Source organism: Capsella rubella, unplaced genomic scaffold (genome assembly GCF_000375325.1).
Source record: "Capsella rubella cultivar Monte Gargano unplaced genomic scaffold, Caprub1_0 scaffold_3, whole genome shotgun sequence".
Classification (NCBI taxonomy): Eukaryota; Viridiplantae; Streptophyta; class Magnoliopsida; order Brassicales; family Brassicaceae; genus Capsella; species Capsella rubella.
Genome location: NW_006238921.1, coordinates 14,672,228 through 14,683,837, shown reverse-complemented (window position 1 = coordinate 14,683,837; position 11,610 = coordinate 14,672,228). Strand labels below are relative to the sequence as shown.

Below are 11,610 nucleotides of genomic sequence, written 5' to 3'. Positions count from 1 at the left end.
TGGTTAAAAAACAAATGAAAAGAAATTGACTGACATTCATTGATCAGGTATCACATTCACAAGCTTACTCCTAAGGGCTGGGCCTTAAAAGTTACTACAAATGGGCCGTTTGAATTAGGCCCACTGATGTTTAGGTGAGCCCAAAAGTGGTAAAAGCTAGTGTGTTTTGAGGAGTAGACAAATGGCTAAAATCAGGCAAATGTTGTACCTTTGTAGTGTCATCTCTTTTCTTTTCTCCTCCTATCTCGATCGGTAATTACTCATTTAGGGTCTCTCCTCTCTCTCTGCTTCTGTGTAATTTTTTCCGAGTCTCCGCCGTTTTGGTTTCATACAAATTCTGGGGATTTTTTTGTTTTTTTTTTTCCGATTAAATTTGGGTTGTCGTCTTCACTCAGAACCTTAGAAACCCTAATTTTGATACATTAGCTATAGTGAACCTTCCATCGATCCGTGTACAATAAAAAAGTTTGTGTTTTTTTTTGTCTTCTTGGGATTGATTTAACGCGTTTTGAAGATGCCTCCAAAGCAACAACCAAAGGCCGATTTGGCTAAGAAGCAGAAACAAGTGGAAGACAAAACTTTTGGGTTGAAAAATAAGAACAAGAGCAAGAATGTTCAGAAGTATGTTCAGAGTCTCAAGCAATCTGTCCAGCCTAAACCCGATGCATCTAAGGCCGCAGCTAAGGTAACCACTTGATTCCTCATATGGGTTTTGAGTTTTCTTGATGGATTGAAGTTAGTTCGATAGTGAAGTAGAGATGTTTTGAATATTCCTGATGAGTGAGAAAGATAAATCTATTTTTTGAAAAGTTACACTGTTTAGTCGGTTAGATTCTTACCAAGACATGTTTTGTTAATGCTTTTGAGGACAGAAAAAGAAAGAGGAAGAGAAAGCGAGAGAGCAGGAATTGAATGAGTTGTTCAAGGTAGCTATTAGTCAGCCGAAAGTTCCTGTAGGTATGTATGTGTTTTCATGGAATGTCTTAACTGAAAACTTCTGTCTTGTTGTTGATATTGTTTCTAGTTCGTTCACCTTGGTTTAGATAGTATGTATTGATTATGGTGGTTGTTTTTGGGGATGTATCTTGGTAGGTGTGGATCCAAAGTCTATACTGTGTGAGTTTTTCAAGGCTGGGCAGTGTCAAAAGGGTTTCAAGTGCAAATTTTCTCATGATTTGAACATTCAAAGGAAGGGTGAGAAGATTGATATTTACAGCGATAAGCGTGATGAAGGTAAAACCTTTAGTGTGGCACAAAGTGGCTTATATGTCCATCCCTTCGGTCCTTTGGATGATGTTCTTATTTTGCTTTTATTTATATTGCTTTAGATGGAGATATGGATGAGTGGGATCAAGAGACCCTTGAAAAGGTTGTGGAATCAAAGAAAAATGAATATAATCAGAATAAGCCAACAGATATTGTAAGTAGTTTCTCTTATTTTGTGTATCTCAGAGTTTTAACTGTATGCTTATCCGAACATGTTGCTTGAGGGCTTCCTGTATCATAACACATGCTTAATACTAACTTTCCTGTTGTTAATGCACTCTGTAAAAGTCTGAACTAATTTGTGTTCAAATATACAGCCTTTAACCTGTATTATGTGAAGTGATACATTAGTTTCGGTTGCATTTGCTTGTTTTGCTATGATTAAGTTTTAGCTGATATGGATTCACTTTATGATGTGCTTCCTTTAGCTAATAGCACGGTTCATCTTGGGAGCCATTTGGGTCTTAGATGTCATTTTGCCTCCGTTGTTCCCTTGTTGTTTTCTGCTCGTTTGGACCATGCCTGCAGGAACCCATGCTTGTGCTGATGGTAGTGCTAATCATAATTTCGATATAATTGTTTCTTAGCTATGTAGTTACCTAATTCTATGTAAAATGAAGTGAAATCCTTGCGTGTAATCTCAATAAATCATTTGCACAAAGTTATCTTAAACACATTACTTGTCTCGCTGAGTTCATTGACTTTTAATTATTTTTTTTGTTTACTGATATATAACAGGTTTGCAAGTATTTTCTGGATGCTGTGGAAAAGAAACAGTATGGGTGGTTCTGGTCATGCCCCAATGGTGGCAAAGAGTGTCATTACAGACACGCTCTTCCTCCTGGATATGTCCTTAAATCTCAAATGAAAGCCCTCTTGGAAGAGGAGTCATCAAAGAAGTTGGCAGTTGAGGACGAAATCGAAAACGAGGTTTAATTCTCTTCTGTTTTCCCAATCTGCTCATAGCTGTAGGACCATGAACGTAATTTGCAAGACCCACATTTTTTGTTCTATGTTTCAGCGTGCAAAACTGCAAACCGCAACACAAATGACTCCTGCGCTATTTATGGAATGGAAGAGGAAGAAAATAGCTGAGAGAGATGCTGGTTTGGCTGCTTCTCAAGCAGAGAGAGCTAAGAACGACCGTATGAGGTAATCCATTCATCATTCTGTTGCATATCCATCTCCAATGTGACTCTGTTTTGTCTTCATGAGCTGATTCATTGTGTGGGTTTTGAATCTCAGTGGTCGGGAGCTGTTTTTGTCCAACGCAAGCTTGTTTGTGGATGATGCTGAGGCTTGTGAAGAATACGAGAGGGAAAGAGAGCAGGAAGAGACTGAACAAAAGGTGAGATCTCTCTCTCTCTCTCTCACTTATTATTTAAACCAACCAAGTCATATTAATGGAATCTTTATATTTTGCTTTTTAGGCAAAGAACAAGGAAACAGAAGCAGGGACAAGCAAGAGTAGTGGTGATGCTGAACAAAGTTCGAAAGAAGTAGATGAAGAAGATGAAGACGATGATGATGATGACGATCTAGACATGGATGAGCTGGACGAGTTGGAAGCAAGCTTGTCGAAAACGTCTATCCAGATTCGTGAGCCAAACAATGAAGGGTCATCTTGAGATGGAAAATGGTTCAAGAGAAAGAGGTGAAGGAGAGAAAGCACATGTTTTGTTTTGTGTACTTTCAATAGATTGGATTTTGCAGACACAAATCCTATTTGGGGTGTTGAATAATCTTTGTTACTGTCTTAAATGTCTCATCAAAGACTAGTAGTCACTTTTTGTCATATCATTTATCAATGTTGTTATCTTTATATATCTGTGAAAAAGTCCTAAAACTTAAGAGGAATAAACACTATAGCATGAATTTTAGAAACAGATAGATACTTTCTTAATATTGAGTTTTATTGTATTATTGGTGATATCTAAAAAAAAAAGAAAAAGAAAAAATATCGGCAATGTGATGTGTATGATATAAAGAGAGTGGTCATATAATTTGAGGGCAAAACCAAAACCAAAACCAAAACCAAAAGAAAGGAACCATCCGGAGGAAGAAATCGCCATGGTAGCTGCATCAGTCAACCTCGCAAACATGACATGGACGTCTCTGAATTCAAATCCAGCACTCTCTTTCTCCATGTTAAGGGGAATTAAAAACTTCGGCATAGTACCTTTCAGGAGATGTTTGAAGCCGGCTGTTATCGGAGTCGCGTCGTGGCCACCACAACGTTGTTCTTCTGTTAGGGCCATGTCGTCATCGTCTTCCCCATTGGAGGAGACTGTTAAAACGACTGTGGCAGAGAACCCTGTCGTTGTTTACTCCAAATCCTGGTGCTCGTATGTTCACTCTTCTTTGTAAATCACAATGCTTTTTTTTTGTTCAATTAGAGGAATTGGTTTTGTTTATAGATTACCTAGTTTGATTTCCTGATATCAATATTGATACTTTTGCTTAATTTTGAAATGGGTTTTTTCTTGTGGTGAAGATACTCGTCTGAAGTGAAGTCGTTGTTCAAGAGTCTTCAAGTTGAGCCACTGGTTGTTGAATTGGATGAACTTGGTAATGTTTACATCACTGAATTGTATTTTTACTTCCTTATATGGGTCTGATTATTTTTGCTTATTTGTGATATTGTTTAGATCGGCGGTGAAGGTAAAGCGTGTTAAAAGTAACATATTGTTTTACACTTTTAGCATTTAGACTAGATGAAGTATCATACTTGTTTCCAAGTATATATGGTTCTTGTTCTTCGTACAGTTGATTTTGATTATTTAATTGAATTGGTTGCTAATGGTTGTGGATTAGATAGTGATGAAGGATTGATGGTTAGGGGGTTTCTAAAGGCTCGAGATACCTTTACATTTTGGATTTTCTGTGTCTTGTATCTAGTGTGGTAATATTACTTTGACTGTAGTTTTACTTGGGCAAAAGAAAGGCTTGTTGATGAACAATTAACGGTTAGGGTATTTGTAATGGCTTTAAACCTTACACATTGAAGACTCTTCCCTCCCTTTGATCTTAGACTGTATGCTTCTATTTCTTACAACTGTTATCGAATTGCTACTTTTTTCGTAATCTTATCTCGTGTCAAGATTTGGTGACTTTCCGAAATACATTTGTTCTTTGTTGTCTTGTTTTGTGTTTTTGGGTAAACCATCTCTGTCTCATGGTATTGGTACAAATGTTTTGGTGGTTTTTGACATTTCCAGGTTCAGAGGGGTCACAGCTGCAGAATGTGTTGGAGAAACTTACTGGACAATACACTGTTCCCAATGTTTTCATCGGTTAGTTATCTGCATCAGCTACTACACTCCGATATTTTTCTTTATTCTCTTCCTGGAAACAGAATGTTAGCAAACACTAAACTGCATTTACGAGACCATCACTATAACGAATTTAATTTTGATATGATGTTTTTTTCCATGACCAGGAGGCAAGCACATTGGTGGCTGCTCAGGTACACTCTCAGAATGATTTTGTGTGAATTGGCCACCAAGATAATGTACTCAATGTCTTGTTGTTTTTTCTGATAACTTGATCTGCATATCACTATTGTTGAACAGATACTTTGCAGCTGTACAATAAAGGAGAGCTGGAGGCAATTTTAGCTGAAGCCAATGGGAAAACAGGTCAGAGCTAGAGAGATTTAGAGATTGAACTGTTTGGAGATTTCTTCATGTTTCCTTTTTGTTTGATCAGAACCTCTGAATAAATGATTGAATACGTAATGATTTGGTGTTTGAATTTATTTGTCTATATAGAGATTTTCAATAAGAATCTATTTTGTTTCTATCCATGTAATTCAAATCCAAGCACATAAACAAACAGTCAGGCCCGGTGTTGTTACTAAACCGGAGTTGTGGAGTTTGCAACCAATTTCATGTCGCTAAATGCATATGGGAAATCGATCTTGAGAGTGTAAAAGATAAAAGATGAATTGTTGGTAAACTTTTTGGTACATACGGTTTGATTCAAGATTACAAACAGATGAAGCGACTTGGAGATAAACCAAGTCTCTCATTTGACTTCTTCGATCTCGTCCAATGCGTAGTTGTTGGTCGATATATTTGCGTAGTTCACCTTCGAGAATCGAACCACAACCGGATATCGGGTCTTCGGGTCCTGTCAATATAAGGCGGAGTATAAGATGAATTCGAACCGTAAGATAGTAAACTTCTAAAATAGATGCATTACCTGATCAACTGCCACAACTGATCCAACGTTCTTGTACCAGTAGGATTCTTTCCTTAGAATCTTCACCTGCAAATCCCCAAAATTTCACATTAACACCAAAACTCTTAAGATGCTCTACATAGATCCAGAACTTGTTGATGATACCATAATATTTAGCTTACATCGTCTCAAGTAAACTTGAATTATCATATAAGTTTAACACTGGGACTTGTAAGTTTACTTGAGAAGATTCTACTAATAGTTTAACATTGACATTGACCCCATAACTGTAAAATTATTATAATTTGACCAGAAACTTCTTCGTAGATACATTCATAGTCCAAAACTTGTCTCAGAATAAACACGAAGTAGAAACATGCATAGATTATGTATGAATAGGTGAAGAAGATGTGACCTTGGATCCTCTCTTGGGGCCAATCGGAGGAGGTTTAGGTTTGGCGGCCGGAGCTTCCTTCGTAGCAGCAGCAGGGGCGGTGGTGGTGGAAGAATCCGCCGACGAGGGGGTTGCCGGAGACGCATCATCCGCCGCTCTGACTACTAGCCTCGAACCGAAGCTTCTCATTGGCAAGAAAGAAACGACGGTGGCGCTCTTAGAAGAACCTCCGCCGCCTAAAGCCACCGTGACATTGGCCGTCATAATAAATCCGGTAGCCGCTGACGTCATCGCCATCTGTGTTGTGATTTGTTAATTCGATGTGTTGATCCGTTAAAGCTCGAAATCAAAAAAAAAAAAAAACAGAGAGAAATGAGGACAAAAGCTTGAGATTGTTTTGGGGTTAAAACGAATCGTTTTCACCACTTGTGATATGACACGTGTGATCACATATCAATATCGTCTGGATAATGTGATGACGTGTATAAAAAATAAATTAATAATAATTCGAGCAAATCTTCTGTAAATTAGGGTTGCTTTTGCCGCCAAAATTTCATTTGTCTTCTTTTTCTCCGATTTCAAATTCTTCTGAATCGCCATGGACGCGTGATATGAAATCTCTCCTTCCTCCTTCATCGCCTTCGCGAATTAGCAGCGTGTGATCCAAGATTCCGCGACGGTTTTTAGGTTAATCAGTGATGAGAAGAAGGAATCACCGAACGAAAGCTGACGAAACCCTGAAGAAGACCGATCCACGAAAAAATGGGTTAAAGTTTACTGATCCGTCGATCTCTCGAGCAGATTCAGGTCTTATAAAACCTCGATTCGTTTTCGTGAGTGTTTTCTGTGGTGTGTGTGTTCGAATTGTTCAATCCTTTTGGTTTTAGATTTGAAACGCAGGAGAAGGGTGAGTTTCGACGATGTCGATCATCAGAGCTCCTTAAACGAAGCTCAGGTCGGACGATGTGAGTGTTCGCGTCTACCCATGGTTTCACTCCGAATAATTTCAGATTTTAGATTGTTGAATTTGATTGTAAATCCCTAAGTGTTTTTGGTCATTTGCATTGCAGCTATTGATGCCAAGACCTCTGAGTTTGCTTTCTTTAAGAAGTTAAAGTCTGGTTTTGGTCACTCCTCTGATTCTTCTGACTCTAATAAATCATCAAATAAAGTCGAGCAAAATCCGAAAACTTTCGAATCCAGAGTCAAACCTGGAGGTAACATTTGAGGTTTATCATATTTCTCTTGTGATTGATGGATAATGTCGGCTTGGATTTTGAATTTCTTCTGTTTTAAATGTCAGAATATGCAGCAGAAACAGACCGTGAAGCTAATGATAGATCCAAGAGTTATAGCTTCTCCACACCCATTCATAGTGCTAGACGTGGTTCATGTGGCTCTGCTATGGTACCTGTCAATTTGACTCAAATGGTTAGAGGTTGTTACCGGGAACTGTTACTTCGATTTCTTTGTGTATGTTTGTGCTACATGATATGCCCTCTTGTATCTTATTATGATATATGTGTCAATTTTGTTTACACATGTATATTTGGGAAGTAGTGTGATCCGTTTAAGTTCTTCTGTTTTTTTTTTGCTGTTTATAGAAAAATATCCGGGGAAATCTTCTTCATCATTCAGTAGAGATAAGGACTCAGTTCCAAGTGGCAACAACCTGAGATCTGCAAGTGGAGGTAGACTTTGGATTCCCTAGCTCTTTCCTAGCTCTTAGACTGGTCTTACAATTCAAAGAAGCAAAACATACTGGTCAATAATTAAGAAACATGATTTTGTAGTTTTGAATTCCCAGGAATCAGTGATGAGAAAGGAGACATATTCTTTATGAAGAGAAAGAAACTGCATCAGTGGGTCAAAGATACATTGTTTTCTGAAATCCCTGAGGTTACCTCAAACGGAAACGGGTACACAATAGTTGTTAACTTATCTAAATATCAATACTTGTTTCTATAACGCACTCTCACAAGAAAAAAAAAATTCAGGCACGATTTAGTTTCTGTTCTCTTAACTCGGCTATTCCCTGATACGGAGGAGACACATGTAAGCCTGATAGAATCTCTGAGTACTTGTCAATTGCTTATCTCGATCAATCCTCAGCACTTTTTGTTCCTCACAGCCCTCTAGGTTTTCCACAGAGAGGACGGATAGAGTCAATAGAAGAACGTTTGTTGATTCTCCTGGCTCAAAGTTTCTCAAGAGGTCTCATCAAAGCTATACAGAAGTTGACTACAGTCTGCAAATGGAAAGGGACAGATTGATCTCTTGGCAGGGATGGCTGGAAAAAGACATTATCCCGAGGCTGCAGTTTTCAACAGGTCATGTTCAGAGCAGTATCAGGCCAAGAGATCCCAAAGAGATTAGCTTTCCCATCTTATATCCTAAGGAATCAGTTTATCGACCTGAAGAGATTAGCTTTCCCATCTTATATCCTAAGGAATCAGTTTATCGACCTGAAGAGATTAGCTTTCCCATCCTATATCCTAAGGAATCAGTCTATAGACCTCCACTGTTGAAACAGAAGGCGTGCCAGTTATTTCCTGTTGAAGAAAATTTGGAGCGTTCTCCCATATCTAGGCTCCATTTCAGAAACTGCAATCCTGTTTCACTGAATTATCATAGGGAAGATAGTGGATACAGCTCAGAGGACTTATCACATGAACATAGAGACCCTTCATCTGCATTACTTCTCGAGTGGAATACGGAAACCGCAAGCACCAGAAAGACAGATGATTATCCACTTAGTTATCACACAAGACTTATCACGTATCCAAATGCATCCTCATTACTGACTGATAATCCATGGAGCTCTGAATATTCACCATCCCATGATTTGGTTGCAAGGGAGCTGGACCCTTTACCTCTGCTCTCTCATTACACTTCAGGCAGTTTCTTCTTACCACCAACAAAGATAACTAGCCATTTTGAGCATGAACTCGAGAGGCATATTATTGATGACGAAGATGCAGTTGCTGCAAATCAGATTCTCCAGACATCTCACCGAACAGATAGCTCAGACTCTTTAGCCAGAGACTACACATACTATCATAATTTTTCAAACTCTCCAGTGGATCATTGCCCTTTTAAAGTCCCTGGATATGAAATAGTATCCTTCCCATATTCCAGCGTCAGCAATTCACATTTGTTGGAAGCGTCAAGTCCTACACAGAGTGCTCGTTTTAAGTCTCATGATTTGATACCCTTTCAGTTTCAATCACCTCAAGCTTGGATTGATTCATAGAATGGCTACGAGCTTAAAGCAGCAACAACCGAGACGAACTATTCGAACCGAGTTTGGTTGCCATAGGTCAGCATCTCTCTGACTTTTGAAGATTATTGTGTCATGTCCTTGTTCTGCATTCGTTTTAATGAACACATTTAAGTCAAAAGACATAGGAATTGATGATATCTAGTTCTTGTCCAAACTACATTACTGATGAATTGATTGAAGGAGATATAGATGAAGGATATGATTCGACATAGACTGAGGATATATGGTTGAGATGTTAAAAGATCGTTTAAATGAAAGTTATTCATGGGGACATTAGTAATTGGTCACCATTCTTGACGATTTTTCTTCTTTTTGTTTATGACCTCTGTTTTTTTTTGTTGTTGTTGATGAATCTCTCTTTGACCCTTCTCAACTACCAAAGTAGTTGGAACTCATTTTCTTAAACGAGATTAAGGTGGGATTAGTAGCCTTATTAGACAAAATTACTTAGCTAATTCTTTTAGTCTTGTTTAAGTTTTGTTTCTATTAAGATGATGATCACAATGCATGGATATTTTCACAAGAAGCTTTGCAGATTCTTAAACTAAAACTTCTGAAGCCTCTGCAAATGAAATTCTTGAGTTTCAAAATATATATATTTCTTGCTTATGCAGAAACTGATCTAAGACAACTTAGCACTAATGTTTATAGTTTTTGTCACAACAATCTTTAATAGTTAAACTAAGAGAAGAACAGTATCAAACTTGGTGTGAACCTGCCACAGTCATCTCTTTGCTGACAGCTTCCTGACCCAAACAGTTCATTTTTATATTTATTTCTTATAGTTTAATACTCTTAATTTCCATAAATACAAACACCTATAAACCAAAATCTAACGGTTAGTTTTGACCAAGGGTGCACGTCAAATTGGGTCGAAAAGTTAGCTCGCAGTTAATGCAAATCGAACCGAAGTTCTACGAACCGGTTGGGAATAGTTGAAAGTTTGATGGCTCCTTTTGGTTTATAAAAGCCGGTTCGTGAATCATCATGATGCATGTGAAACGATAACTAATCAAAGCGTGGAGATGTGTCCACGTTGTTGTCTATATTGCTATTTATAGAAAGGCTTTAGTTTAATAATTTGGGATAGGTTTTGGTTTTGGTTTCTTTATTTTGGAAGAACAAGAAAAAAAAGTTTCTTACCACAATGTTTTTTTCTTTGTCTTAGTAGATACATTATAACTAAATTAATAAAATACAGTAGTAGAGTTTCAACTTTAATTATTAATTAGTTTCATAGAGTCTTTACGTATCGCATGTTTAAGCAATATTTAGACTTATATTCTACATATTCTTATAAACCTATTTGTTTGTAGCGTACACTAGCATAACTAGGGTAATCACAATGTCATTTTCTATTACAGTATTAAAAAGGAAAAAAAATATTTAAAATCTGTTGACATACTCAATCATACATTCTTTGATTTTGTAAGAAAATCATCTTTATAAATTTCGGAATATAACATATAATAAATGGAAATGACATCCAACCAAACATTTATAAAAGGAGTCTAGTATATCAAGTTATAGAGAATGAGATGAGATCCAAGTGTTTACAAACATATAGTAATATGATAATTAGAAAAATGAACGTGATATCATTATATATGGATGTGATTAGGTAAATAAATATAAGGAGTAAAGTCACTCAAAATAGGTAAAAATTAATACGTTGTTTTTCTAAATTTTGTCATTTCATGTAATTACCACAAAATTTGTAGAAATGCTTGATCCATAAAATTCAAAATAATATTGAAAAATATTGCACCTCAATTTGTTTTTTTTGTTTTGGGATGTTACATTTGGACAAGAAAAAAGACATTAAGAGAATGAGTTGGTTGGTCCATTAAAGATATTCCTGGTCCCAATTATATTGGGTATATGAAATTACATATTAGAGTAGATTATCATTATTCTTCTATATTTGCTTGCATATATTTGATAAAACATATAACATGCTATTGTTTTTGTTGATTCTTAGATCATTTATTAGCAACTGCGATGTTTCATATAATGACATCTATTTTTTTCTCAATTTATATTTAGTTAGATAGAAAAATATATATATTGTTAATTTCCTTATTTTCATTTAAGGTTTCAACCAACTACACAAGTTTCACATCATTAGTACAATAAATTACAAAATATAAACAAATCATAATATTCTTATGGAGAATTAACTTACCATTTTTATTTATTTATAAAACTACTCTATTAGTTTTTTTCGGCAAATCAAATATATTAATATCAGAAATTGTTTAAAAGATACATGAACATTTCAAAACAACCGATTACGCAAATATAGAAAATATTACAATTTCGATGAAAGAGTGAAGAATAATCATGATATCTTTAGATTTATAGGCTAACAGATTACTGCATATCCCCTTTCACACACTTTTTATTGGCTATCTGCTTATATCTGAAACTCCAAAATGCATTTGGTATAATCATTTTGATTCATTTCAACTATTCATTTCAAAAA

At 36.4% G+C, this 11,610-nt stretch overlaps 4 protein-coding genes across 4 annotated transcripts; 3 read left to right on the top strand and 1 right to left on the bottom strand.

The window, feature by feature from the left end:
- The first annotated feature begins 227 nt into the window (after positions 1-227).
- On the top strand, positions 228-3,092 carry LOC17892178 (zinc finger CCCH domain-containing protein 21). The gene is made up of 8 exons (XM_006297877.2): positions 228-685; positions 873-957; positions 1,093-1,233; positions 1,329-1,420; positions 2,005-2,196; positions 2,288-2,418; positions 2,512-2,614; positions 2,697-3,092. The coding sequence occupies exons 1-8, from the start codon at positions 515-517 to the stop codon at positions 2,892-2,894; spliced, it is 1,113 nt and encodes a 370-aa protein (XP_006297939.1). The 5' UTR covers positions 228-514; the 3' UTR covers positions 2,895-3,092.
- Positions 3,093-3,269: 177 nt separating this feature from the next.
- LOC17893330 (monothiol glutaredoxin-S12, chloroplastic) lies at positions 3,270-5,067 on the top strand. Its single transcript, XM_006298550.2, has 5 exons — positions 3,270-3,611; positions 3,761-3,834; positions 4,485-4,559; positions 4,706-4,732; positions 4,839-5,067. The coding sequence occupies exons 1-5, from the start codon at positions 3,337-3,339 to the stop codon at positions 4,913-4,915; spliced, it is 528 nt and encodes a 175-aa protein (XP_006298612.2). The 5' UTR covers positions 3,270-3,336; the 3' UTR covers positions 4,916-5,067.
- Positions 5,068-5,185: 118 nt separating this feature from the next.
- LOC17893520 (photosystem I reaction center subunit IV B, chloroplastic) lies at positions 5,186-6,208 on the bottom strand. Its single transcript, XM_006298682.2, has 3 exons — positions 5,864-6,208; positions 5,470-5,535; positions 5,186-5,397 (listed from the first exon to the last, which is right to left on the bottom strand). The coding sequence occupies exons 1-3, from the start codon at positions 6,137-6,139 to the stop codon at positions 5,293-5,295; spliced, it is 447 nt and encodes a 148-aa protein (XP_006298744.1). The 5' UTR covers positions 6,140-6,208; the 3' UTR covers positions 5,186-5,292.
- Positions 6,209-6,408: 200 nt separating this feature from the next.
- LOC17891746 lies at positions 6,409-9,546 on the top strand. Its single transcript, XM_023787019.1, has 8 exons — positions 6,409-6,649; positions 6,730-6,807; positions 6,913-7,059; positions 7,146-7,280; positions 7,447-7,533; positions 7,650-7,761; positions 7,840-7,897; positions 7,974-9,546. The coding sequence occupies exons 1-8, from the start codon at positions 6,541-6,543 to the stop codon at positions 9,093-9,095; spliced, it is 1,848 nt and encodes a 615-aa protein (XP_023642787.1). The 5' UTR covers positions 6,409-6,540; the 3' UTR covers positions 9,096-9,546.
- The last annotated feature ends 2,064 nt before the right edge of the window (positions 9,547-11,610 follow it).